General features: G+C 46.4%; 1 protein-coding gene across 1 annotated transcript in view; it reads left to right on the top strand.

Annotated features, from left to right (window-relative positions):
- Positions 1-26977, top strand: part of LOC138279158 (vomeronasal type-2 receptor 26-like) — a 169554-nt gene that overhangs the window by 14129 nt on the left and 128448 nt on the right. The window contains exons 2-3 of the mRNA XM_069219379.1: positions 4561-4774; positions 21737-21940. Coding sequence (XP_069075480.1) covers positions 4561-4774; positions 21737-21940 — 418 coding nt within the window. The remainder of the gene's footprint in view (positions 1-4560; positions 4775-21736; positions 21941-26977) is intronic.

A 26977-nucleotide genomic window follows, 5' to 3' on the forward strand; every position in this document is an offset into this window, starting at 1 on the left:
CAGTTTTGCAGGCTTCCAGCGCGGTCAGCAGTCGATTCCTTGGCAGAAGGTGAAGAGAGAGATGCAGAGGAACTCTGATGAGCTCTTGCATTCGTTATCTAAGGAATTCCCCAAAGCAGAGACCCTAAATAGCCAGAAAAGGAGGTTTGGCTACTTAGGAGAGAGGATAGGCTAGCTACACCTGAAGGAGCCTATCAGAAGGAGTCTCTGACGTCACCTGCTGGCACTGGCCACTCAGAGCAGTCCAGTGTGCCAGCGGCACCTCTGTTTCCAAGCTGGCAGAGGTCTGGATCACACTGGAGGAGCTCTGGGCAAATTCCAGGTGAGGTGCAGTTCAGGGGAGTGGTCACTCCCCTTTCCTTTGTCCAGTTTCGCGCCAGAGCAGGGCTAAGGGATCCCTGAACAGGTGCAGACTGGCTTATGCAGAGATGGGCACCATCTGTGCCCATCAAAGTATTTCCAGAGGCTGGGGAAGGCTACTCCTCCCCAGCCCTGACACCTTTTTGCAAAGGGAGAGGGTGTAACACCCTCTCTCTGAGGAAGTCCTTTGTTTTGCCTTCCTGGGCCAAGCCTGGCTGGACCCCAGGAGGGCAGAAACCTGTCTGAGGGGTTGGCAGCAGCAGCAGCTGCAGTGAAACCCCGGGAAAGGTAGTTTGGCAGTACCCGGGTCTGAGCTAGAGACTCGGGGGATCATGGAATTGTCTCCCCAATGCCAGAATGGCATTGGGGTGACAATTCCATGATCTTAGACATGTTACATGGCCATGTTCGGAGTTACCATTGTGACGCTATACATATGTCGTGACACATGTATAGTGCACACGTGTAATGGTGTCTCCGCACTCACAAAGTCCGGGGAATTTGCCCTGAACAATGTGGGAGCACCTTGGCTAGTGCCAGGGTGCCCACACACTAAGTAACTTAGCACACAACCTTTACCAGGTAAAGGTTAGACATATAGGTGACTTATAAGTTACTTAAGTGCAGTGGTAATCGGCTGTGAAATAACGTGGATGTTATTTCACTCAGGCTGCACTGGCAGGCCTGTGTAAGAATTGTCAGATCTTCCTATGGGTGGCACAAGAAATGCTGCAGCCCATAGGGATCTCCTGGAACCCCAATACCCTGGATACCTCAGTACCATATACTAGGGAATTATAAGGGTGTTCCAGTATGCCAATGTAAATTGGTGAAATTGGTCACTAGCCTGTTAGTGACAATTTGGAAAGAAATGAGAGAGCATAACCACTGAGGTTCTGAATAGCAGAGCCTCAGTGAGACAGTTAGTCATAACACAGGTAACACATACAGGGCACACTTATGAGCACTGGGGCCCTGGCTGGCAGGGTCCCAGTGACACATACTACTAAAACAACATATACACAGTGAAATATGGGGGTAACATGCCAGGCAAGATGGTACTTTCCTACACTCTCCTTGAAAATATGTGTTACAGGCATGGGAGGGGTAGCCTCCCAGAGCCTCTGGAAATGCTTTGAAGGGCACAGATGGTGCCCTCCTTGCATAATCCAGTCTACACCGGTTTGGGGACCCACAGTCCTTGCTCTAGGGATGAAACTGGACAAAGGAAAGGGGAGTGACCACTCTCCTGTACATCACCACCCCAGGGGTAGTGCTCAGAGCTCCTCCAGAGTGTCCCTGGGATTTGCCATCTTGGATTCCAAGTTGGCAGGGCACTTTGGGAGCATCTGGGTTGCCAGTGCCAGCAAGTGATGCCAGAGCCCTCCTCTGATAGGTGCTTACCTGTTAGCTGACCAATCCCCCTTTGAGGGCTATTTAGGGTCTCTCTCTTGGGTGCTTCTCCTGATTCGGATTGCAAGACTTCAGCAGGAATCCTCTGCATCCTTTACTTCATCTTCTTACCAAAGAAACTGCATCTGGACCCTCCAGTAACTCTACAAACTGCAACAAAGAAGCAAATTTGACTTCTGCTACATTGTATCTTCAGCTCTGGCCATCAACTGCAACTGTTTCTAGGTCAGTCATCCTCCGAGGACTGCCTGCCTCCAGCCTGTACCAGAAGAACCAAGGAATCTCCCTTGAAGTGAATGAGTCACATCCGTGCTTCAGTAGGCACCCCTCTGCAGCAACGACTGGCAGCTGTGGTCCCCTCTCCTGAAGAAGTGCATGGATCCAGCAACATAGGTGGTGGAAAGAAGTGGTCCTGACGGTCCTGAAGTCCAGCTTTGGTGGAGGTAAGAGCTTGCCTCCCCACACAAGATAGTACCCACATGCACTGCATGTTTTGCTGTTGCCAAGGCTTGTTGGCATTCTTCCATGAAGTTCTTCATGCACCGTGCAGCTCCCACCCCCAGCACTCCTTCCAGCGACGCACAGCCTCCTGCGTTGTTCTCCGGCGGCGTGGGATCCCTTTGTGTAGTGATGCCTGGGCCTCCTTTTGCACCTTCTCCGTCCCTGTGCTGTGGGACTCCTGTGTGTGCTGCCTGGTCTTCTGAGGGCTCTCCAAGTTGCTGAGAACCCCTTCTCTCTCCCCCTGCTGGTTAGAGGCTACCAGGTACCTCCTGGTCCAGGGCAGCACCATTTTCTGCTAACGGCAAGCTTTGCATGTACCAAGGCTTGTTGGTGGAATCCAGCAACACAAACCAGACTGCAATCATCCATCCAGCGCGGTACATCGCCTGCACCAACCAGGAACCTGCATCCTTCTTCATGGGTGCAGTACTGACTGTTCTTCTTCACCGTTGGTTCTTCTTGTGCACCTTCATCTGGGTTAGCAGTGGTTCCTGTTCTCCTTGGACTCTTCAGTGCTTCTTAGACTTGATCCCCTTCTTCCACAGGTCTTTAGGTCCAGGAATCCATCATTGGTGTCTTGCAATCTCTTCTGGTTCTTGCACTTATCTTCTATCACGTGTTCTGGTGTGTTATAGGAAAGTTACTGTGATTTACTCCTGCTTTCCATGGCTCTGGGGTGGGTTCTATTACTTACCTTCGGTGTTTTCAAATAATCACAGTACCCCTCTAGACACTACAATTGCCTAGGTGGGAAACCGACTTTCTCATTCCACTATTTTAGTATATGGTTTATGTTCCCCTGAGGCCCATTGCTAACTATTGTGATTTTCACAATTTGCACTGTTTTCTAAATGTATTTACAGCTATTTTGCATTCTAGTTTATATAAGGTGCATATTACTTACCTCCTAAGGGAGTATAGTCTCTAAGGTATTTTTGGCATGTGTGTAACCAAAATAAAGTACCTTTATTTTTGTAACACTGAGTATTTTCTTTCATGTGTGTGAGTACTGTGTGACTACAGTGGTATTACATGAGCTTTGCATGTCTCCTAGTTAGGCCTTGGATGCTCATCCACACTCCCCCTAGAGAGCCTGGCTTTTAGACACTGACTACATTTCACTAATAAGGGATAACTAGACCTGCTATAAGGTGTAAGTACTTTAGGTACCCACTACGAAGTAGGCCAGCCTCCTACAAGCAGGTGTTGTTTTTAGCATGGTTTGGTATGGTGTTGTGATCAATGTTATGGATTGTGTTGGTGGTGGTGTTGTTACTGATTTTTAGTGCTTATTTTTTTGTCCAGGTGTTTGTTTTGGTGTTGTTGACACATTGGTGTTGGAGCTGATGCTGGTGTTGGTATTATTTTTGGTACTGGAGTTTGTACTGCTTTTGATGCTGGTGTTGGTGGTAGTTTTTGTGCAGGTGTTGGTTCTGGTGGAGGTCTTGGTGCGGTGATGTAGTTTGTGTTGTTGATGGTGTTGTTGGTGCTGTTGTTATTGATTTTGGTGCTGGTATTGGTGTTAAATGTTGTGCAGATGTTGGTTTTTGGTGTTGTTGCTGGTATTGGTGTTAGGTTGAAGCAGATGGTGGCTTTGTTGTGGGTGTAAATGTTGTTGCTGGTGTTAGTGTTAGTTTGATACCGTTGTTTATTTTTTTGCAGGTATGGATGTTGTTGCTGGTGTTGGTGTTAGTTTTGGTGCAGGTGTGGGTACTGATGTTGGTACTGGTGATGATATTGACACTGGTACTAGATATGCTCCAATACAGCACCATACAAAGTAGTGAAGTTGAGGGGCCTCTTTCATAACATGTACAAACGTGTGGGTGTTTGAGAGGGACAGGCTGCTGCAATGTGTAGTGGTCCAGTATAACTGGCTGGTTCCTTTCCCATGGCCATAGTTTCAAGTCTGGTGATCTTGTAGCTCTTTGACAAGCAAGTTGCAGAGATGCTTTATGTTTTCATGGGGCAGGGTGGGGGGATGTGGGGTGGTGCACTGTTGGACCACAGCACATTTCTCCCAGAATTTCTGACATGGATGGGGGAACATTGAGGTGATCTGCTGCCACATACAGCAGGTGGAAGCAGCACATTTAGGTAATTGGAACCTAGGATGAAACAAAGAGAGCAAGGGAAGCTGCAGAACTGCGCTTGAAATGATCAGCTTCTGACACCACTAAAACAAATACCTCCTGTACAGTTCATTACTCTATATTCCTGCTTCACTGCTAATGTTGAAAGCAGTGACAAAGCTGTAATTTTCTGATGTGCTTCTTGCTCTTTCAGGGGTTCATTTGTGCAGGTTCTGCAGGTCCTGCTCTTCATCTACGCCGTGGAGGAGATTAACAGAAACCCTGCTCTTTTACCAAACCTCACCCTTGGGTACCATATATTTGACTCCTGTGCTAGTGAGATGAAGGCTCTTCAGAGCACCCTGAGCATCATGTCTCAGCAAAATGAGGCAGTTCCAAACTACAGATGTCAGAGCGAAGATGCCCTGGTGGGCTTTATCGGCGACCTGTCCTCTTCAACCACCTACTCCATGGCCCAGCTCCTGGCGCTTCTGTTCTTTCAATGCTTTTCTTAGGACACTGCCAGTCATTCAGTACCAGGGGGCTCAGCTCAAGGCCTCAGAGAGATGTCCTGTAATATGTTGCATCAGAACTGATGCTCAGGACCTAAAACATTCCAAGAGATGTCAAGCCCATAGGGATCTCCTGGAACCCCAATACCCTGGGTACCTCAGTACCATATACTAGGGAATTATAAGGGTGTTCCAGTAAGCCAATGTAAATTGGTAAAAATGGTCACTAGCCTGTCAGTGACAATTTGGAAAGAAATGAGAGAGCATAACCACTGAGGTTCTGATTAGCAGAGCCTCAGTGAGACAGTTAGTCACTACACAGGTAACACATTCAGGCACACTTATGAGCACTGGGGCCCTGGGTTACCAGGGTCCCAGTGACACATACAACTAAAACAACATATATACAGTGAAAAATGGGGGTAACATGCCAGGCAAGATGGTACTTTCCTACACAACCCCCCCCCAAACGAAGGACAATAAGACTAGCCATGAGTCTTCATTGTCTAAGTGGAAATATCTGGAGAGTCCATCTGCATTGGAGTGGCTACTCCCAGGTCTATGTTCCACTGTATAGTCCATTCCCTGTAGGGATATGGACCACCTCAACAATTTAGGATTTTCACCTTTCATTTGTTTTAGCCAAAGTAGAGGTTTGTGGTCTGTCTGAACAATGAAGTGAGTGCCAAACAGGTATGGCCTCAACTTCTTCAGAGCCCAGACCACAGCAAAGGCCTCCCACTCAATGGCAGACCAACGCTTTTCTCTAGGGGTCAACCTCCTACTAATAAAAGCAACAGGTTGATCCTGGCCCTCAGAATTAAGTTGTGATAGGACTGCCCCTACTCCTAATTCAGATGCATCAGTTTGGACATAGAATTTTTTAGAGTAACAAGGGCTTTTCAGGACAGGTGCAGAGCACATGGCCTGCTTCAGCTCCTCAAAAGCTTTCTGACAGTTTGCTGTCCATAATACCTTTTTAGGCATTTTGTTGGATGTGAGGTCATTAAGAGGGGCTGCAATGGAGCCATAGTTCTTAATGAACCTCCTGTAATACCCAGTGAGGCCTAGGAAGGCTCTCACCTGAGTCTGAGTGGTAGGGGGAACCCAATCAATAATAGTTTGGATTTTCCCCTGAAGTGGTGCAATCTGTTCCCCACCAACAAGGTGTCCCAGATAAACCACCTTGCCCTGCCCTATCTGGCACTTTGAAGCCTTGATAGTGAGGCCTGCCTTTTGCAGGGCCTCCAAAACATTCCATAGGTGGACCAGGTGATCATCCCAGCTGGAGCTAAAGACAGCTATATCGTCCAAATATGCTGCACTGAAAGCTTCCAGCCCTTGCAGGACTGTGTTCACCAACCTCTGAAAAGTGGCAGGTGCATTTTTCAAACCAAAAGGCATTACAGTAAACTGGTAATGTCCTCCAATGGTAGAAAATGCAGTCTTAGGTTTAGCATCTTCTGATAATTTGATCTGCCAATACCCTGCAGTCAAATCAAAAGTGCTTAGATACTTGGCAGATGCCAGTGTATCTATAAGCTCATCTGCCCTGGGTATAGGGTGAGCATCAGTTTTGGTTACCAAGTTGAGACCTCTATAGTCTACACAAAACCGCATTTCTTTCTTTCCATCTTTAGAATTGGGTTTTGGTACCAGTACCACAGGAGAAGCCCATGGACTGTCAGAGTGCTCAACCACTCCTAGTTCCAACATTTTCTGAACTTCTTGCTTTATGCAGTCCCTGACATGGTCAGGCTGCCTATAGATCTTACTTTTGACAGGTAAACTGTCTCCAGTATCTATAGTGTGCTCACACCAAGAAGTGGTGCCTGGCACAGTAGAGAAGAGTTCTGAAAATTGTCCTAGGAGATTTATGCAATTATCTTTCTGCTCAGCAGTAAGACAATCAGCCAAAACTACACCTTCCACAAGAGCATCTTGTTCTGTGAAAGAGAAGAGATCAGGTAGAGGATCACTGTCTTCTTCCTGTCCCTCATCAGTTGCCATGAGCAGGGTGAGATCAGCCCTGTCATAGTAGGGTTTCAGGCGGTTGACATGGAGCACCCTAAGGGGACTCCTGGCAGTGCCTAAGTCAACCAAGTAGGTGACTTCACCCTTCTTTTCAACAATTGTGTGGGGTCCACTCCATTTATCTTGGAGTGCTCTTGGGGCCACAGGCTCCAAGACCCACACTTTCTGCCCTGGTTGGTACTGAACCAAAACAGCCTTCTGATCATGCCATTGCTTCTGGAGCTCTTGGCTGGCCTGAAGGTTTTTACTGGCCTTTTTCATGTACTCAGCCATTCTTGATCTGAGGCCAAGTACATAATCCACAATATCCTGCTTAGGAGCTTTTAAAGGTTGTTCCCAACCCTCCTTTACAAGTGTGAGTGGACCCCTAACAGGGTGTCCAAAAAGAAGTTCAAAGGGGCTGAAGCCCACTCCTTTCTGGGGTACCTCCCTGTAGGCAAAAAGGAGGCATGGTAGAAGGATATCCCATCTCCTGCGGAGTTTTTCAGGGAGTCCCATAATCATGCCTTTGAGAGTTTTATTAAATCTCTCCACCAGTCCATTTGTTTGTGGATGATAGGGTGTTGTGAACTTGTACGTTACACCACACTCCTTCCACATGGCCTTTAAGTATGCAGACATGAAATTGCTTCCCCTGTCTGATACTACTTCCTTTGGGAAGCCCACCCTGGAAAATATTCCTAGGAGGGCCTTTGCCACTGCAGGAGCTGTAGTGGTCCTTAAAGGAATTGCTTCAGGATATCTTGTGGCTTGGTCCACTACCACTAAGATAAACCTATTGCCTGAAGCAGTCGGAGGGTCAAGGGGGCCAACTATGTCAACCCCTACCCTTTCAAAGGGAACCCCAACCACAGGCAGTGGGATAAGGGGTGCCTTTGGAGTGCCACCTGTCTTGCCACTGGCTTGCCAGGTTTCACAGGACTTACAAAATTCCTTTGTGTCCTCAGACATCCTAGGCCAATGAAACAGGGGAACAAGCCTGTCCCAAGTTTTCATTTGTCCTAGATGCCCAGCTAAGGGAATGTCATGTGCCAGTGTTAGGAGGAACTTTCTGTACTCCTGAGGAATCACTAATCTCCTGGCAGCTCCAGGTTTAGGATCCCTATGCTCAGTGTACAAGAGGTTGTCCTCCCAGTAAACTCTGTGAGAGTCACTGACATCCCCATTAGCCTGTTTGACAGCTTGCTGTCTGAGACCCTCTAATGTGGTACAGGTTTGCTGTGCCACACTCAGCTCCTCTCTGGCAGGCCCCCCTTCACCCAAAAGCTCAGCAGTGTCTGCTTCCAGCTCCTCTGGTGTAGGTTCTGCACAGGGAGGGAATTCTTCTTCCTCAGAATTAGAATCCACTGTAGAGGGAGGGATAGTAGGAAGTGGTTTGCTTCTACTAGCCCTAGCTTTAGGGAGCACTTGGTCCATTGTTCCAGGATCCAAGCTTCCCTGTCCTTTTTGCTTTTTGGCCTGAGCCCTTGTTAAAGCAAAAATATGCCCTGGGATGCCCAGCATTGCTGCATGGGCCTCCAACTCCACATCTGACCAAGCTGATGTCTCCAAATCATTCCCTAATAGACATTCTACAGGTAAATCTGAAGCTACCACAACTTTCTTTGGACCTGTTACCCCCCCCCCCCCAGTTGAGATTTACAACAGCCATGGGGTGGCTTTGTGTTATGTTGTGAGCATCGGTTACTTGGTACTGGTGTCCAAGTATGTGTTGTTCAGGGTGCACCAGTTTCTCAATCACCATTGTGACACTGGCACCTGTGTCCCTGTAGGCCTGGACCTCAACACCATTTATTAGGGTTAGTTGCTTGTACTTCTCCAAGTTATGGGGGCAAGCAACCAAAGTGGCTAAATCAATAGCCCCTTCAGAGACTAAAGTAGCCTCTGTGGTCTCCCTAATCAGACCAACCCCAACTAAATTACCAAAAGTGAGCCCAGCTACTCCCTTGGATTGGCTATTAGTAGGTTTGTTCCCACCACCACTGCTATTAGTAGGGACACTAGGTGTAGCAGTAGGGGTTGTAGTGGTAGGAGCTGTGGTGCCTTTCTTTGGACAACTGGGATCTGTTGTCCAATGGCCTTTTATTTTACATAAATAGCACCATGGTTTCTTTTCCTTGTTCTGATTAAAGGAGGATTTGGACCCACCACCCCCACCAGAGTGTTTTTGTGGGCCTGATGAAGACTCATTTTTAGATTTGTCCCCACCCTTGTCAGAAGACTTACCATCCTTCTTTTTGTTGCCATCTTTGTCACCCCCTGTATGAACTTTTCTGTTCACTCTTGTTCTGACCCATTTGTCTGCCTTCTTTCCCAATTCTTGGGGAGAGGTCAGATCAGAGTCCACCAAGTACTGGTGCAACAAATCAGACACACAATTATTAAGAATATGCTCTCTCAGGATTAAGTTATACAGGCTGTCATAATCAGTAACTTTACTGCCATGTAACCACCCCTCCACGGCCTTCACTGCCTGGTCAATGAAATCAACCCAGTCTTGTGAAGACTCCTTTTTGGTCTCTCTGAACTTTATCCTGTATTGTTCAGTGGTTAAGCCATAACCATCCAGGAGTGCATTCTTAAGAACTTGGAAATTATTAGCATCATTTTCTTTCACAGTAAGGAGCCTATCCCTACCTTTTCCACTAAATGATAGCCATAGGATAGCAGCCCACTGCCTTTGTGGGACATCCTGTACAACACAGGCCCTCTCAAGTGCAGCAAACCACTTGTTAATGTCATCCCCCTCCTTATAAGGGGGAACTATCTTGTGCAGATTCCTGGAATCATGCTCTTTTGCAGGATGACTATGGGGAATACTGCTGCTGCCACCATGGGTATCTAAACCCAACTTCTGTCTTTCCTTCTCTAATTCAAAAGACTGTCTATCCAAATCCAGCTGTTGCTTTTTAAGCTTCAGTCTGGTTTGTTCCACCCTCAACTTATTGAGTTCCCTCTCTAACATTCTGTCATCAGGGTTGGTGGGAGGGACATTTCTAGAAACAGAGCTATGATGGGAATGAACAGAAGGAGACCTGTCCCTTACAGAAGCCAACCTAACAGCTTGGTTTACAGAAACATTACTACCAGTATGGTGAGAATAAATGCTTTTGCTATGATGTGAGACAACACTATTTCTTTGGTGTGGCTCATCATCATTACCATCTAACCTAGATTGTCTAGTAATGGGCAGGCTAGGAAGTTTCTTTCCTGAATCTTTTCCTGGGGGAGTCCCTGAATCAGATTGGGAACTATTAGGTACTTTTTCAACAGATGGGGCACCTATGGCCTTATCCTGTTCTCTAAGCATGTTTAGTAACAGTTCAAGGAAGGATTCTTCCCTACACTCAAACCTCTCTCTATACAGAGACTCCTTGCTCTTTTCCAGCTAAGGTTGTCATATGCAAGTTTGGACAGATCAACACTTTGGCCTGTGCCAGACATTTTTTAGAGAGAGTTAAAGTGATAGAGAAAGAGAAAAAAGTTTTCAGAACTTTTTGGAAAGACAGAAAAAAACTTTTTAAACTTTTAAGAACTTTTTTGAAAGTTTAGGAGTACTTTTCAGCACTTAGAAAAGAGTGAAAAGAGGAAATGCAAAACTTTTTGGCTATGTGTATATACACTGACCTTGTTTTGTATATTTTTCTCTTATGAAAAGTACAATGACAAGAGTGGTAAGTAGTCTCAAGCACTTATCCCACCACTGCACAACCAATGTAGGAGGCTGGACTGGCTTGTAGTGAGTACCAAGGGGTACTTGCACCTTGCACCAGGCCCAGTTATCCCTTATTAGTGTATAGGGTGTCTAGCAGCTTAGGCTGATAGATAATGGTAGCTTAGCAGAGCAGCTTAGGCTGAACTAGGAGACGTGTGAAGCTACCACAGTACCACTTAGTGTCATATGCACAATATCATAAGAAAACACAATACACAGTTATACTAAAAATAAAGGTACTTTATTTTTATGACAATATGCCAAAGTATCTTAGAGTGTACCCTCAGTGAGAGGATAGGAAATATACACAAGATATATATACACAATAGCAAAAATATGCAGTATAGTATTAGAAAACAGTGCAAACAATGTATAGTTACAATAGGATGCAATGGGGAAACATAGGGATAGGGGCAACACAAACCATATACTCCAAAAGTGGAATGCGAACCACGAATGGACCCCAAACTATGTGACCTTGTAGAGGGTAGCTGGGACTATTAGAAAATAGTGAGAGTTAGAAAAATAACCCTCCCCAAGACCCTGAAAAGTGAGTACAAAGTGCACTAAAGTTCCCCTAAGGACAAAGTAGTCGTGTTAGAGGAATAATGCAGGAAAGACACAAACCAGCAATGCAACAACTGTGGATTTCGAATCTAGGGTACCTGTGGAACAAGGGGACCAAGTCCAAAAGTCACAAGCATGTCGGAGATGGGCAGATGCCCAGGAAATGCCAGCTGCGGGTGCAAAGAAGCTTCGACTGGACAGAAGAAGCTGAGGTTTCTGCAGGAACGAAAAGGGCTAGAGACCTCCCCTTTGGTGGACGGATCCCGCTTGCCTTGTAGAGTCGTGCAGAAGTGTTTTGCCGCCGGAAGGTCGCCAACAAGCCTTTCTAGTCGCAAATCGTGCGTTTGGCGTTTTTGGACGCTGCTGGGGCCCAGGAGGGACCAGGAGCTCGCAAATTGGACCTGAAGAGAGAGGGGACGTCGAGCAAGACAAAGAGCCCTCACTGAAGCAGGTAGCATACGGAGAAGTGCCAGAAACAGGCACTACGAGGATGCGTGAAACGGTGCTCGCCGAAGTTGCACAAAGGAGTCCCACGTCGCCGGAGACCAACTTAGAAAGTCGTGCAATGCAGGTTAGAGTGCCGTGGACCCAGGCTTGGCTGTGCACAAAGGATTTCCGCCGGAAGTGTACAGGGGCCGGAGTAGCTGCAAAGTCGCGGTTCCCAGCAATGCAGCCCAGCGAGGTGAGGCAAGGACTTACCTCCACCAAACTTGGGCTGAAGAGTCACTGGACTGTGAGGGTCACTTGGACAGAGTCGCTGGATTCGAGGGACCTCGCTCGTCGTGCTGAGAGGAGACCCAAGGGACCGGTAATGCAGCTTTTTGGTGCCTGCGGTTGCAGGGGGAAGATTCCGTCGACCCACGGGAGATTTCTTCGGAGCTTCTGCTGCAGAGAGGAGGCAGGCTACCCCCACAGCATGCACAAGCAGGAAAACAGTCGAGAAGGCGGCAGGATCAGCGTTACAGAGTTGCAGTAGTCGTCTTTGCTACTATGTTGCAGGTTTGCAGGCTTCTAGCGCGGTCAGCGGTTGTTTCCTTATCAGAAGGTGAAGAGAGAGATGCAGAGGAACTCGGATGAGCTCTTGCATTCGTTATCTAAAGTTTCCCCAGAGACAGAGACCCTAAATAGCCAGAAAAGAGGGTTTGGCTACCTAGGAGAGAGGATAGGCTACTAACACCTGAAGGAGCCTATCAGCAGGAGTCTCTGACGTCACCTGGTGGCACTGGCCACTCAGAGCAGTCCAGTGTGCCAGCAGCACCTCTGTTTCCAAGATGGCAGAGGTCTGGAGCACACTGGAGGAGCTCTGGACACCTCCCAGGGGAAGTGCAGGTCAGGGGAGTGGTCACTCCCCTTTCCTTTGTCCAGTTTCGCGCCAGAGCAGGGGCTAAGGGGTCCCTGAACCGGTGTAGACTGGCTTATGCAGAATTGGGCACCTCTGTGCCCAACAAAGCATTTCCAGAGGCTGGGGGAGGATACTCCTCCCCTGCCTTCACACCATTTTCCAAAGGGAGAGGGTGTCACACCCTCTCTCAGAGGAAGTTCTTTGTTCTGCCATCCTGGGCCAGGCCTGGATGGACCCCAGGAGGGCAGCTGCCTGTCTGAGGGGTTGGCAGCAGCAGCAGCTGCAGTGAAACCCCAGGAAGGGCAGTTTGGCAGTACCAGGGTCTGTGCTACAGACCACTGGGATCATGGGATTGTGCCAACTATGCCAGGATGGTATAGAGGGGGCAATTCCATGATCATAGACATGTTACATGGCCATATTCGGAGTTACCATGGTGAAGCTACATATAGGTAGTGACCTATATGTAGTGCACGTGTATAATGGTGTCCCCGCACTCACAAAGTTCAGGGAATTGGCTCTGAACAATGTGGGGGCACCTTGGCTAGTGCCAGGGTGCCCTCACACTAAGTAACTTTGCACCTAACCTTTACCAGGTAAAGGTTAGACATATAGGTGACTTATAAGTTACTTAAGTGCAGTGTAAAATGGCTGTGAAATAACGTGGACGTTATTTCACTCAGGCTGCAGTGGCAGGCCTGTGTAAGAATTGTCAGAGCTCCCTATGGGTGGCAAAAGAAATGCTGCAGCCCATAGGGATCTCCTGGAACCCCAATACCCTGGGTACCTCAGTACCATATACTAGGGAATTATAAGGGTGTTCCAGTAAGCCAATGTAAATTGGTAAACATGGTCACTAGCCTGTCAGTGACAATTTGGAAAGAAATGAGAGAGCATAACCACTGAGGTTCTGATTAGCAGAGCCTCAGTGAGACAGTTAGTCACTACACAGGTAACACATTCAGGCACACTTATGAGCACTGGGGCCCTGGGTTACCAGGGTCCCAGTGACACATACAACTAAAACAACATATATACAGTGAAAAATGGGGGTAACATGCCAGGCAAGATGGTACTTTCCTACAATAGCAAGAAAAGTAATGCAAACAGTGAAGAATCACAATAGATTGCAATAGGAGCACATAGGTATAGGGGCAACACAAACCATATACTCCAAAAGTGGAATGCGAACCACGAATGGACCCCAAACCTATGTAAGCTTGTAGAGGGTCGCTGGGACTGTAAGAAAACAGTGAGGGTTAGAAAAATAGCTCACACCAAGACCCTGAAAGGTAGTCATAAAGTGCACCTACTACCCCCAGAGAGCACAGAGGTCGTGATAGGGGGTTTCTGCAAGGAAGACCAACACCAGCAAAGCAACAACAGTGGATTTCCAGACCTGAGTTCCTGTAAGACAAGGGGACCAAGTCCAATAGTGGCGACAGTGTCAAGAGTGGGCAGGAGCTCAGGAAATGCCAGCTGATGGTGCAAGGAAGCTGGCACGTGTTGGAAGAAGCTGTGGATTCTGCAAGAACAAAGAGGGCTAGAAACTTCCCCTTTGGAAGAAGGATGTCCCACGTCGTGAAGAAGCTTGCAAAGGTGTTCCCATGCAGAAAGACCGCAAACAAGCCTTGCTAGCTGCAAAGGTTGTGGTTAGGGTTTTTGAATGCTGCTGTGGCCCAGGAGGGACCAGGATGTCACCACTTGGATGAGGAGACAGAGGGTGCACCCAGCAAGTCAGGGAGCCCTAACAGAAGGAGGCAGCACCCGCAGAAGTACCGGAACAGGCACTTGGAAGAAGAGTGAACCGGAGTCCACCCGAAGACACAAAAGGGAGTCCCACGACGCCAGAGGACAACTCAGAAGGTTGAGCACTGCAGGTGATAGTGTCGGGGATCCAGGCTTGGCTGTGCACGAAGGAAATCCTGGAAGAGTGCACAGGAGCCGGAGCAGCTGCAAATCACGCTGTACTGCAATGCAGTCTAGCGTGGGGAGGCAAGGACTTACCTTCACCAAACTTGGACTGAAGAGTCACTACACTGTGGGTGTCACTTGGACAGAGTTGCTGAGTTCCAGGGACCACGCTCGTTGTGCTGAGAGGGGACCCAGAGGACCAGTGATGCAGTCTTTTGTTGCCTGCTGTTGCAGTGTGAAGATTCCGTCGACCCACTGGAGATTTCTTCAGAACTCCTGGTGCAAGAAGGAGGCAGGCTACCCCCAGAGCATGTACCACCAGGAAACAGGCGAGAAAGCCAGCAGGATGAAGCGATACAAGGTTGCAGTAGTCGTCTTTGCTACTTTGTTGCAGTTTTGCAGGTTTCCTGAGCAGTCAGCCGTCGATCCTTTGGCAGAAGGTGAAGAGGGAGATGCAGAGGAACTTTGGTGAGCTCTTGCATTCGGTATCTGAAGAATTCCCCAAAGCAGAGACCCTAAATAGCCAGAAAAGGAGGTTTGGCTACCTAGGAAGAAGGATAGGCTAGTAAGAAAGGTAAGAGCCTATCAGAAGGAGTCTCTGACGTCACCTGATGGCACTGGCCATTCAGAGCAGTCCAGTGTGCCAGCAGCACCTCTGTTTCCAAGATGGCAGAGGTCTGGAGCACACTGGAGGAGCTCTGGCCACCTACCAGGGGAGGTGCAGGTCAGGGGAGTGGTCACTCCCCTTTCCTTTGTCCAGTTTCGCACCAGAGCAGGGCTGGGGGATCCCTGAACCGGTGTAGACTGGCATATGCAGAGATGGGCAGCATCTGTGTGCATCAAAGCATTTCCAGAGGCTGGGGGAGGCTACTCCTTCCCTTCCATCACACCTTTTTCCAAAGGGAGAGGGTGTAACACCCTCTCTCTGAGGAATTCCTTTGTTCTGCCTTCCTGGGCCAGGCCTGTCTGGACCCAGAAGGGCAGAAACCTGTCTGAGGGGTTGGCAGCAGAGGCAGCTGCAGTTAAACCCCGGGAAAGGTAGTTTGGCAGTACCCGGGTCTGTGCTAGAGACTCGGGGGATCATGGAATTGTCTCCCCAATGCCAGAATGGCATTGGGGTGACAATTCCATGATCTTAGACATGTTACATGGCCATGTTCGGAGTTACCATTGTAACGCTATACATAGGTAGTGACCTACGTATAGTGCACACGTGAAATGTTGTCCCCGCACTCAAAAAGTACGGGGAATTTGCCCTGAACGATGTGGGGGCGCCTTGGCTAGTGCCAGGGTGCCCGCACACTAAGTAACTTAGCACCCAACCTTCACCAGGTGAAGGTTAGACATATAGGTGACTTATAATTTACTTAAGTGCAGTGGTAAATGGTTGTGAAATAACGAGGATGTTATTTCACTCAGGCTGCAGTGACAGGCCTGTGTAAGAATTGTCAGAGCTCCCTATGGGTGGCAAAAGAAATGCTGCAGCCCATAGGGATCTCCTGGAACCCCAATACCCTGGGTACCTCAGTACCATATACTAGGGAATTATAAGGGTGTTCCAGTATGCCAATGTGAATTGGTGAAATTGGTCACTAGCCTGTTAGTGACAATTTAGAAAGCAGAGAAAGCATAACCACTGAGGTTCTGGTTAGCAGAGCCTCAGTGAGACAGTTAGTCATCACACAGGGAACACATACAGGGCACACTTATGAGCACTGGGGCCCTGGCTGGCAGGGTCCCAGTGACACATATACTAAAACAACATATATACAGTGAAAATATGGGGGTAACATGCCAGGCAAGATGGTACTTTCCTACACAGAGGTACTTACACCTTGTGCCAGATCCAGTTATCCCTTATTAGTGTAGGAGAGGTGTTTCTAGCAGCTTAGGCTGATAGAAGGTAGCTATGGCAAAGCAGCTTAGGCTGAACTAGGAGACATGTCAAGCTCCTACTATACAACTGGTGTCACATGCACAATATCATAAGAAAACACAATACACAGATATACTAAAAATAAATGTACTTTATTTTTATAACAATATGCCAAAAGTATCTCAGTGAGAACCCTCACTATGAGGATGAGAAATATACACAAGATATATGTACACAATACCAAAATTATGCAGTAATAGCAAAAGGAAGAAATGCAAACAGTGTAAAGTTACAATAGATTGCAATGGGAGCACATAGGTATAGGGGCAACACAAACCATATACTCCAAAAGTAGAATGAGAACCACGAATGGACTCCAGACCTATGTGAGCTTGTAGAGGGTCGCTGGGACTGTAGGAAAACAGTGAGGGTTAGAAAAATATCCCACCCCAAGACCCTGAAAGATAGGTGTAAAGTGCACCTACTACCCCCTGAGAGCACAGAAGTCGTGATAAGGGGATTCTGCAAGGAAAACCAACACCAGCAATGCAACAACAGTGGATTTCCAGACCTGAGTACCTGTAAGACAAGGGGACCCAATCCAAGAGTCGCGACAGTGTCGAGAGTGGGCAGGAGCACAGGAAATGCCAGCTGAGGCTGCAAGGAAGCTGCCACCGGATGGAAGAAGCTTGGTGTTTTGCAAGAACGAAGAGGACTAGGAACTTCCCCTTTGGATGATGGATGTCACACGTCGTGAAGAAGCTTGCAAAGGTGTTCCCATGCAGAAAGGCTGCAAACATACCTTGCTAGCTGCAAGGGTTGCAGTTAGGGTTTTTGGATGCTGCTGTGGCCCAGGAGGGACCAGGATGTTGCCATTTGGAGGAGGATACAGAGGGGGTGCCCGGCAAGTCAGGGAGCACTCACAGAAGCATGCAGCACCCGCAGAAGTACCTGAACAGGCACTTAGAAGATTAGTGAACCGGAGTCCAAGCGAAGTCACAAAAGGGAGTCCCACGATGCCGGAGGACAACTCAGAAGGTTGTGCACTGCAGGTTAGAGTGTTGGCGACCCAGGCTTCGCTGTGCATGAAGGAAATCCTGGAAGAATGCACAGGAGCCGGAGCAGATGCAAATCACGTGGTACCCAGCAATGCAGTCTAGCGTGGGGAGGCAAGGACTTACCTCCACCAAACTTAGACTGAAGAGTCACTGGACTGTGGGAGTCACTTGGAATGAGTTGCTGAGTTCCAGGGACCACGCTCGTTGTGCTGAGAGGGGACCCAGAGGACCGGTGATGCAGTCTTTTGTTGCCTGCGTCTGCAGGGGGAAGATTCCGTCGACCCACGGGAGAATTCTTCAGAGCTCCTGGTGTAGAAACAGTCAAGAAAGCCGGCAGTATGAGCGATACAAGGTTGCTAGTAGTCGTCTTTGCTACCTTGTTGTGGTTTTGCAGGTGTCCTGAGCAGTCAGCGGTCGATCCTTTGGCAGAAGATGAAGAGGGAGATGCAGAGGAACTCGGGTGAGCTCTTGCATTCGGTATCTGAAGAATTCCCCAAAGCAGAGACCCTAAATAGCCAGAAAAAGGAGGTTTGGCTACCTAGGAAGGAGCATAGGCTACCAAGAGAGGTAAGAGACTATCAGAAGGAGTCTCTGACGTCACCTGCTGGCACTGGCCACTCAGAGCAGTCCAGTGTGCCAGCAACACCTCTGTTTCCAAGATGGCAGAGGTCTGGGGCACACTGGAGGAGCTCTGGGCACCTCCCCTGGGAGGTGCAGGTCAGGAGAGTGGTCACTCAACTTACCTTTTTCCAGTTTCGCGCCAGGGCAGGGCTGGGGGGTCCCTGAACCAGTGTAGACTGGCTTATGCAGAGATGAGCAGCATCTGTGCCCATCAAAGCATTTCCAGAGGCTGGGGAAGGCTACCCCTCCCCAGCCATCACACCTATTTCCAAAGGGAGAGGGTGTTACACCCTCTCTCAGAGGAAATCCTTTGTTCTGTCTTCCTGGGCGAAGGCTGCCTGGACCCCAGGGGGGCAGAAACCTGTCTGAGGAGTTGGCAGCAGCTGCAGTGGAGATCCCGGAAAGGCAGTTTGGCAGTACCTGGGTTCTGTGCTAGAGACCCGGGGGATCATGGAATTGTCTGTCATTGGGGTGACAATTCCATGATCTTAGACATGTTACATGGCCATGTTCGGAGTTACCATTCTGACGCTATACATAGGTAGTGACCTATGTATAGTGGACGCGTATAATGGTGTCACCGCACTCACAAAGTCTGGGGAATTTGCCCTGAACAATGTGGGGGCACCTTGGCTAGTGCCAGGGTGCCCACACACTATGTAACTTTGCACCCAACCTTCACCAGGTAAAGGTCAGAAATATAGGTGGCTTATAAGTTACTTAAGTGCAGTGGTAAATGGCTGTGAAATAACGTGGACGTTATTTCACTCAGGCTGCACTGGCAGGCCTGTGTAAGAATAGTCAGATCTCCCTATGGGTGGCAAAAGGAATGCTGCAGCCCATAGGGATCTCCTGGAACCCCAATACCCTGGGTACCGCAGTACCATATACTAGGGAATTATATGGGTGTACCAGTATGACAATGTGAATTGGTGAAATTGGTCACTAGCCTGTTAGTGACAATTTGGAAAGCAGAGAGAGCATAACCACTGAGGTTTTGGTTAGCAGAGCCTCAGTGAGACAGTTAGTCATCACACAGGGAACACATACAGGGCACATACTTATGAGCATTGGGGCCCTGCCTGGCAGGGTCCCAGTGACATATAAACTAAAACATCATATATACAGTGAAATATGGGGGAACCATGCCAGGCGAGATGGTACTTTCCTACAGTCACTACCTATGTATAGCGTCACAATGGTAACTCCGAACATGGCCATGTAACATTTCTAAGCTCATGGAATTGTCACCCCAATACCATTCTGGTATTGGGGGGACAATTCCATGATCTCCTGGGCCTTTAGCACAGTACCCGGGTACTGCCAAACTGCCTTTCCGGGGTCTTCAATATAGCTTCTGCTGCTGCCAACCCCTCAGACAGGTTTCTGAGCCCTGGCCCAGGAAGGCAGAACAAAGAATTTCCTCTGAGAGAGGGTGTTACAACCTCTCCCTTTGGAAATAGGTGTGAAGGGTTGGGGAGGAGTAGCCTCCCCCAGCCTCTGGAAATGCTTTGATGGGCACAGATGGTGCCCACCTCTGCATAAGCCAGTCCACACCGGTTCAGGGATCCCCCAGCCCTGCTCTGGCACAAAACTGGACAAAGGAAAGGGGAGTGACCACTCCCCTGACCAGTACCTCCCAGGGGAGGTGCCTAGACCTCTGCCATCTTAGAAACAGAGGTGTTGGGGGCACACTGGACTGCTCTGAGTGGCCAGTGCCAGCAGGTGACGTCAGAGGCTCCTTCTGATAGGCTCTTACCTCTCTTGGTAGCAAATCCTCCTTCCTTGGTAGCCAAACCTCCTTTTCTGGCTATTTAGGGTCTCTGCTTTGGGGAATTCTTCAGATAATGAATGCAAGAGCTCACCAGAGTTTCTCTGCATCTCCCTTTTCACCTTCTACCAAAGGATCGACCACTGACTGCTCAGGACGCCTGCAAAACCGCAACAAAGTAGCAAGATGACTATCAGCAACATTGTAGCGCCTAATCCTGCCAGCTTTCTCAACTGATTCCAGGTGGTGCATGCTCGGGGGGTAGCCTGCCTTCACCCTGCACCAGGAGCTCTGAAGAAATCTGTAGGAGACTGGCCTGGCTTGTAGTGGGTACCAAGGGGTACTTACACTCTGTACCAGGTCCAGTTATCCCTTATTAGTGTAGAAGAGGTGTTTCTAGCAGCTTAGGCTGATAGAAGGTAGCTATAGCAGAGCAGCTTAGGCTGAACTAGGAGACATGTACAGTTCCTACTATACCACTGGCGTCAAATGCACAAGCTGCTTTGCCATAGCTACCTTCTACCAGTCTAAGCTGCTAGCAACACCTCTTCTACACTAATAAGGCATAACTGGACCTGGCACAATGTGTAAGTACCTCTGGTACCCACTACAAGCCAGCCCAGCCTCCTACATTGGTGGCAGCGGTGGGATAAGTACTTGTAACTACTTACCACTTTGTCATTGTGTACTTTTCATGAGATAATCATATACAAAACAGTTCAGTGTATGTACACTTAATCAAAAAGGTTTGCTTTTCTCCTCTAAAACGTTTTACAAAGTTCTGAAAAGTTTCCTAAAACTTGTAAAAGTTTTCTAAAAGAAAGAAAACTTTTTTTCTCTGTTCTTTAAAATGTTCTCAAACTTTTTCTTCCTTCTCACCATCTCTAAACCTCCTGCTATCATGTCTGTGGTAGATTCTACTCTTAAAATGGTCAATACAACTTATGACAATTTGAATTACAAGAGCCTAAGGAGTCTCTGCTTAGATAGAGGTTTAGTGATAGGAAAGAACCCTACAAAAGAGTTTCTATTTAACATGCTTATTGTGAATGATGAGTCCCAAGCAGGCACTTCAAATGAGAGGTTAATAGAAGGCTCCCATTCTGACTCAGGGGATCTCCTTGAGGGAGGTGGGGAGGGTTCTGTTCCAAATCTGCCCCCTAGCAGGCCACCTAGTAATGCTGGTGGTAATGGAGGCTTCCATCATAGATGGCGGTGTCTTTATTCCTGGAGGCCAGGTTATTAGAGTCCAGTCAGTTAGGGACAGATCTCCCTCTGTTGTTTCCAATTTATCTTCTGTGTAATTCAAAATATTTCCCTAGTTTAATGGAATATGATGTTGAAATAAAATTATTTTCTGAGTTTTAAATGAAAAAATCTCACCTTAAAAATATTTGAATGTACATTAATCATTATTAAGAGTGGTGTAAAGTCAATCGAAAATATTTAACTACTATTAATAAAATGTAATGTTACATTATTGAATTCATTATTAAAATATTTTATATACAATGTAATAAATATGTTCAATATTTATATATATATATATATATATTTACTACAATAATGGATGTTTATTTATATGTTTAACTATTTTAAATAATTTAATTTCATTCAACATTATTTCCTATGGGGTTTTATTTTAAGTCCCTCCCCTAATTATTTGCTGGTGGAGGGAGTTGTACGACCAGTTCTTGGCCATGTACTGTGGTGGACTCACTAATGTTGTTTGTTTTTACAAGGTACTTGCACTTGGAGTTTGTGAATACTCAAAAAATTGTAAACTTACTCAGAAGTGTAAAGTTACCATTATTAATCTGGGCCTAAATAAGGCCTTAATGTATCCAAAACACCATGATATTATATTCATGGTTTCAGCCCAGTTTATTCAGATTTTCTTTTTTGACAACTACACCTTTCTTTCTCAGTGTTGCCAGATTTCATCTCACTGTTCTTGCCTCATTTGTTTCTTCTTTGCAGATCAGTTATGGGGCTCAGGACCCTGTACTCAGTGACAGATTGAGATTTCCATCTTTTTACCGGACCGTCCCAAGCGAGCTCTCCTTCTTCATTGGAGTTGCTCAGCTGTTGAGACATTTCGGGTGGACCTGGGTGGGGATCCTGACAACGGATGATGACAGCGGGGAGCTAGCGCTGCGAGAACTGAGGGTGGTGATTGGCCAGGTCGGAGGCTGCATCGACTTTTTCCATATGATTCCCCCTTATCTCTCTAGCGCTGACCCCCTGAACCTGGGTAGAGTCATAGAGACTGTGAGGGCATCAACGGCGCAGGTCATCATTCTCTACTGCAGTTCACTAAACGCTGTTCATTATTTCTCCCACACTGAATGGGAAACACTGCCCCCTAAAACTTGGATTTTGTCAGTGGCTATATCTAATTTTTTCGAGTATCAATTTATGTCACATTTATTTCATGGAAGTCTAGCATTTTTAATCCAAAAAGTAGAAATTAAGGGATTTAAAGATTTTCTCCATGATGTTACCCCATCAAAGTTTCCAAGTGATACAGCCCTGGAAAATCTATGGCAGACAAGTTTTCGGTGTCTTCTAATGGATAAAAATAATATCAATGAGACAGACATTCCATCTCATCTTTATTGTTCAGGAAAAGAGACATTTGAAATGTTGGAAGGATATCAGAACATCAACTATAGTCTGATAAATTAGATTCATACTGCTGCCTACTTCTTGACACACGCGTTACATATCATGTATTCATCTGATCCCAGACCAGGATCAGGAGGTGCTGCTTGGAGATTAATGAAGGAACAAAAGCCGTGGAAGGTAAAGTGCATTACATGTAAAATGGAGACAGAGATGCGACTCCTACCCTTTTAGTCTCACGTTAGCCAAGACCTTTTGAATATATTACAATTACACATGTGATATACTTGTTTACAAATACTTCTCTTCATCTATTGGTACGTTGTTGTGTCTTTCACATTTGTGTTCTGACCACTACAGCATGGGGTAGTGGGCCAGCCCAGTTTACCCATTGGTTAACCTCACTGTGAGTGGCGGCATCTTGCCCTCTCAAGAGGAGCACATCTGCACACAAAATAGCTCTCGCTATGCTAGTGGTCACAATAGCAGTGTCTGCTTTTTGAGCAGCAGATTAGTGAATTTACTGAAGTGTAGCTGGCAAGTTTTCAGATAACTTATGTGTGTCATTTGCATGGTTTCAAGGCACTTGTAAGTGACATTCAAATGCTGAATGTGTCACACAAAGGGCCAGATGTCCATAGATTTGGCTTTGCAATATCCTATTTGCGAATTTTTGTGATTCAGAATTAGGAAATCACAAACATTTCTGTACCAATGTGTCTTTGACACATTGTGCATGTCGCAGTGGTTTGCAAATAGACCTACCTCATTAATATTCATGAGGTAAGTCTCGCTTTGCAAACCATTGTGAATCGCAAGAATCACAGGGATGGTGGCTTGCTGGGGTCAGCAGACCACCATGTGTGTGATTGCTTCTTCAATAAAGCATGTTTTTTTTTAAATGCAGCCCATTTTCCTTTAATAAAAACAGGATGCATTCCAAAAAGAAAACAGAAAAGCTTTCTTTTCATTTTTTAGAGCAGGCAGTGGTCCTTAGGATCACTGCCTGCTCTTAAAAATGTTTACACCCACATTCATAAAGGGGAAGGGGTTCCTTGGTACCCATTCTCAATTGTGAACGGATTACCTCCTCCTTTAAGAAGCATTAAAATGTGAATATTTTGCAACCTCATTTAAGTTACAAAACATTCACACATACCAATGCAACTCAGTGTTAGGAACGGACGCCCTAAACACTTCCCTTCCTAATATCGAATTCAGTAACAAGTTATTGTGTCACATTTTGCCTTCTGTACATTGGAAAAAATCTTTTTTTCCTTGTGAGAACAATGCTTTGTACATCTGGCCCCTAGAGTGACACTTTCTCATGAGTAAAACCAAGCAATGAAGTTCACAGAAAAAGGTAAGTATGAGATATTACACCCTTTTAGGTAATGAGGTCTAAAACTTGAAACTGCTGGAAAATCCTAACCTAACCTACTGCCCTATTTTAATATAATGAGTTGCATGTTCATAGTGCAGTATTCAGTTATTCAGTTGCAAGCTGGTATCTCATAGCACTATAAATACACAAATCTCATTTCCCACTCCACCAACCAGGTTGGAATTCTGCTTCTCTCTGATTGCACACACATTCACCCCAGCAGAGATTGCAGGTTTCTAACGTAAAAGAGTCCATCAATCTAACTCAAGGTGACAGTGAGCTGGTAAATTCTAATGCCTGCATGTCTGAAGGTTCACTCCCCCAGTGGTGGGTCAAGCTAGATCCCTCCAGTTTTCCACCGTTGGAGGTGTAATAGAGTAGTGTGTCATACATATAGATTCACACGGGGTGTAATGATGCGCGGTGTGAGCCCGCCCCCATCCAGGCCAATTGTTGCTCTGTAGTAAGTCTCCTCCTCTAAGCGCTACACATTAGATATTAAAGATCCTCACCAGTGAATTGCCTCTCTTTGTAAATCCTGATTGATTTACCAAAAAGGTTAATTGAAAGCCAGCAGGCGCTGAATCATTTAACCCTCTGAAGCATTCCTAATGATGAAATAGAATTCAATATATTAAGAAAAACAGGTAATAAACTATCATATTAATGTTCTTCTAATTATTTTATGCATCACAGTGGATGGGACTGAAACAGACGTTTGTGCTTCAAAATGTTGAGACTAAGTGAAGAGAGCGTCTCCCTCTGAGTACTTCTCTATCAGTGTAAAATGTGTGCAGGGGTATTATATGCAGCAGTTCCACTGGTGGTCACATCTTTAAAGGGACCCTTCCTGTACTTCACACTACCCTCCGTACCCTCAGAGAGTGGCTTGTGCCGGACTCACTGCCGACTGAGGAGGTCACTTTCAGTAATGACTCTGAGGGGGGTCACCAGATTCAAATAATGATTCAGTGGGGGTGCCCGTGCTCCAGTAATGATAAAATGGGGGTCCACAGTAGTCAAAAGGTTGGGAACCGCTGAACGAAAGAATCCGGAAGGGATGATCTTTAAATGTTCTTCCCAAGGGCCTGATTACAACCTTGGCAGAGGGAATTACTCCGTCATGGATATCCCGCCCGCGTACTTCACGTTCCATTATATTCTATTGAACTACAATACAGCGGACGGGATATCCGTCGCATTTGAGATGGAGTAATCCCCTCCGCCAAGGTCGTAATCAGCCCCCAAATGCCGCTCCTGTGTTTATTCTTAAAACCAAATCGCGATTCAGGACCATGTTACAGAATCGCAGTGTGGGTTTGGTACATACAAAATGTTCAGAATTGTCCTTTGCCACAGTAAAATCACTGATATTTCAGGTCCAGCTTGTGCTGGTGCAGGTTCTTTTGCAGTGAGTACTTAGTACATCAATCTTGATCCCATCTTCTATGTGTGTCATTGGAATTCGCACACTTTGGATGAACTTCATATATATATATATATATAGAGGAGAACCCTGATGCAGGACTGCTCCCTCCTTCTTTTCCTTCAAACATATCTTTAGCATTTTCAGCGATGAGCACACTTCTAATGTCTTTGATGTTGAACCATTTTTTTATATGTTGCCATAGTCCCTTGCTGTTTTTACTCAACATTTCAAGTGCATTGTTTTGCTTTTAGTTTATGTTTAGCATGCACTTTGTAAATACAATAGCAAGCAACTTTGCTTAAAGTTCATAGAGAACCAGCTTTTATGCGAAGATTTTGATTTTGTTCATTGATTATATATTTAGGAGCTATAGATTGACATAATTTTAGAGCAGACAGAAAAAAATCTATTTTGCTATCATTTAGGTGTTACAGGGCAGAATATATTTGATTGTGTACCTGAGTGCTCTCCAACCGAAGATGAAGTTATTGATAAATATCAGATGGCTCTGAAGCAGCTTCACATCTGTTTTGAGGGGATGGTCAATGTAGGTGTCCATGAGTGTGATTTTTATTTACAAGGTTACAAGTCGAACCAATGATTCTTAATTAACAGCATTAAATGATTTAGCATCATATAGTGACTTTGAGATTTTTACTTCACAACTATTAAGAGATCAACTCATTTCAATATGACATTTAAAGAAGGCAGAAGAAAGACTATTGCCATGTAAAAATCATACTTTAGATGAGGCTGTACATTTTGCCAAAGGTATTGAAAGTTCATGGAAAAATGCTTAATAACTTGAAAGTTTCTATTTAATGATTCAGGTAGCAGCAATTCAGAAAATGTTCCTGTCTGGTCAAGGAGGTACTTATAACACATCTTAAAATCAGACTTCTCAGGCATCTAAATTTTTTTTTTTTTTAAATGATCACTTTCAACTTTAACAACTGTCCTACTTTAGTACAAGAAAGTTTGGAATGTAACAAGAAAGGCCATTTTGGAAAATATGTACATGTGGTAAGAGAATAAACATTGGGAGTGCATCAGTTGTGAAAATGTGGTTGAAACTGTCTTAGCAGAAATGAAAGTGAATTCATTGATTCAGTTCCTTACTAACAAAGGTGCTCATTACAACTTTGGTGGTCTTTCGAAAAGCTGTTCGAAGACTGCCATATTATGACGTTGTGACGTTTTCCACCCAATTTCGGGCGGCAATCCGACACCGGCGGGCTAGACATCGTCGTAATAGAGGCAGTTTCCACCATCAGCACCGCCACACCAACAGGACGCCCCCTGAAATATTAAGTTCCGCAATAGAGTGCAGCGGTTTCCTGCATGGCGGTGTGTGCTGGTGGTGGAAAGCGCAGGACACTTCCCCTCCCAGATGGCCACCTCACGGAAGCAAGTAAGTTGATCTCCTGAAAGGGTGGTGGTGGGATGGTGGGGGGTTTTGTGTGAATGTGTGTGGTTTCTGCGTGTGTGTATTAATGTGGGGGGTAAAGGGGTGTCTGTCTGTGTGTTTGTGAGTGTGTGTATGCCAAGGGGGGGCATTGTGTGTGTCTGTGAGTGCTTGTATGTTTGTGTGAATGCGAAGGGGATGCCTGTTTGAGTGCAGACATTCAAGTGTATGTGTTTGTTTGAGTGCGTGTGTGTGAGTGAATGGGTGTATCTGAGTGCATGTTTGGGTGTGAGTGTGTGAGGGTGTATGTAAGCAAATGCGTGAGTGAGTGGGGGTACATGAATATAGGTGTGTGGTCGTGTAGGTGTGTGTCTGCCG

This window comes from Pleurodeles waltl, unplaced genomic scaffold, assembly GCF_031143425.1.
Source record: "Pleurodeles waltl isolate 20211129_DDA unplaced genomic scaffold, aPleWal1.hap1.20221129 scaffold_68, whole genome shotgun sequence".
Taxonomy (NCBI): Eukaryota; Metazoa; Chordata; class Amphibia; order Caudata; family Salamandridae; genus Pleurodeles; species Pleurodeles waltl.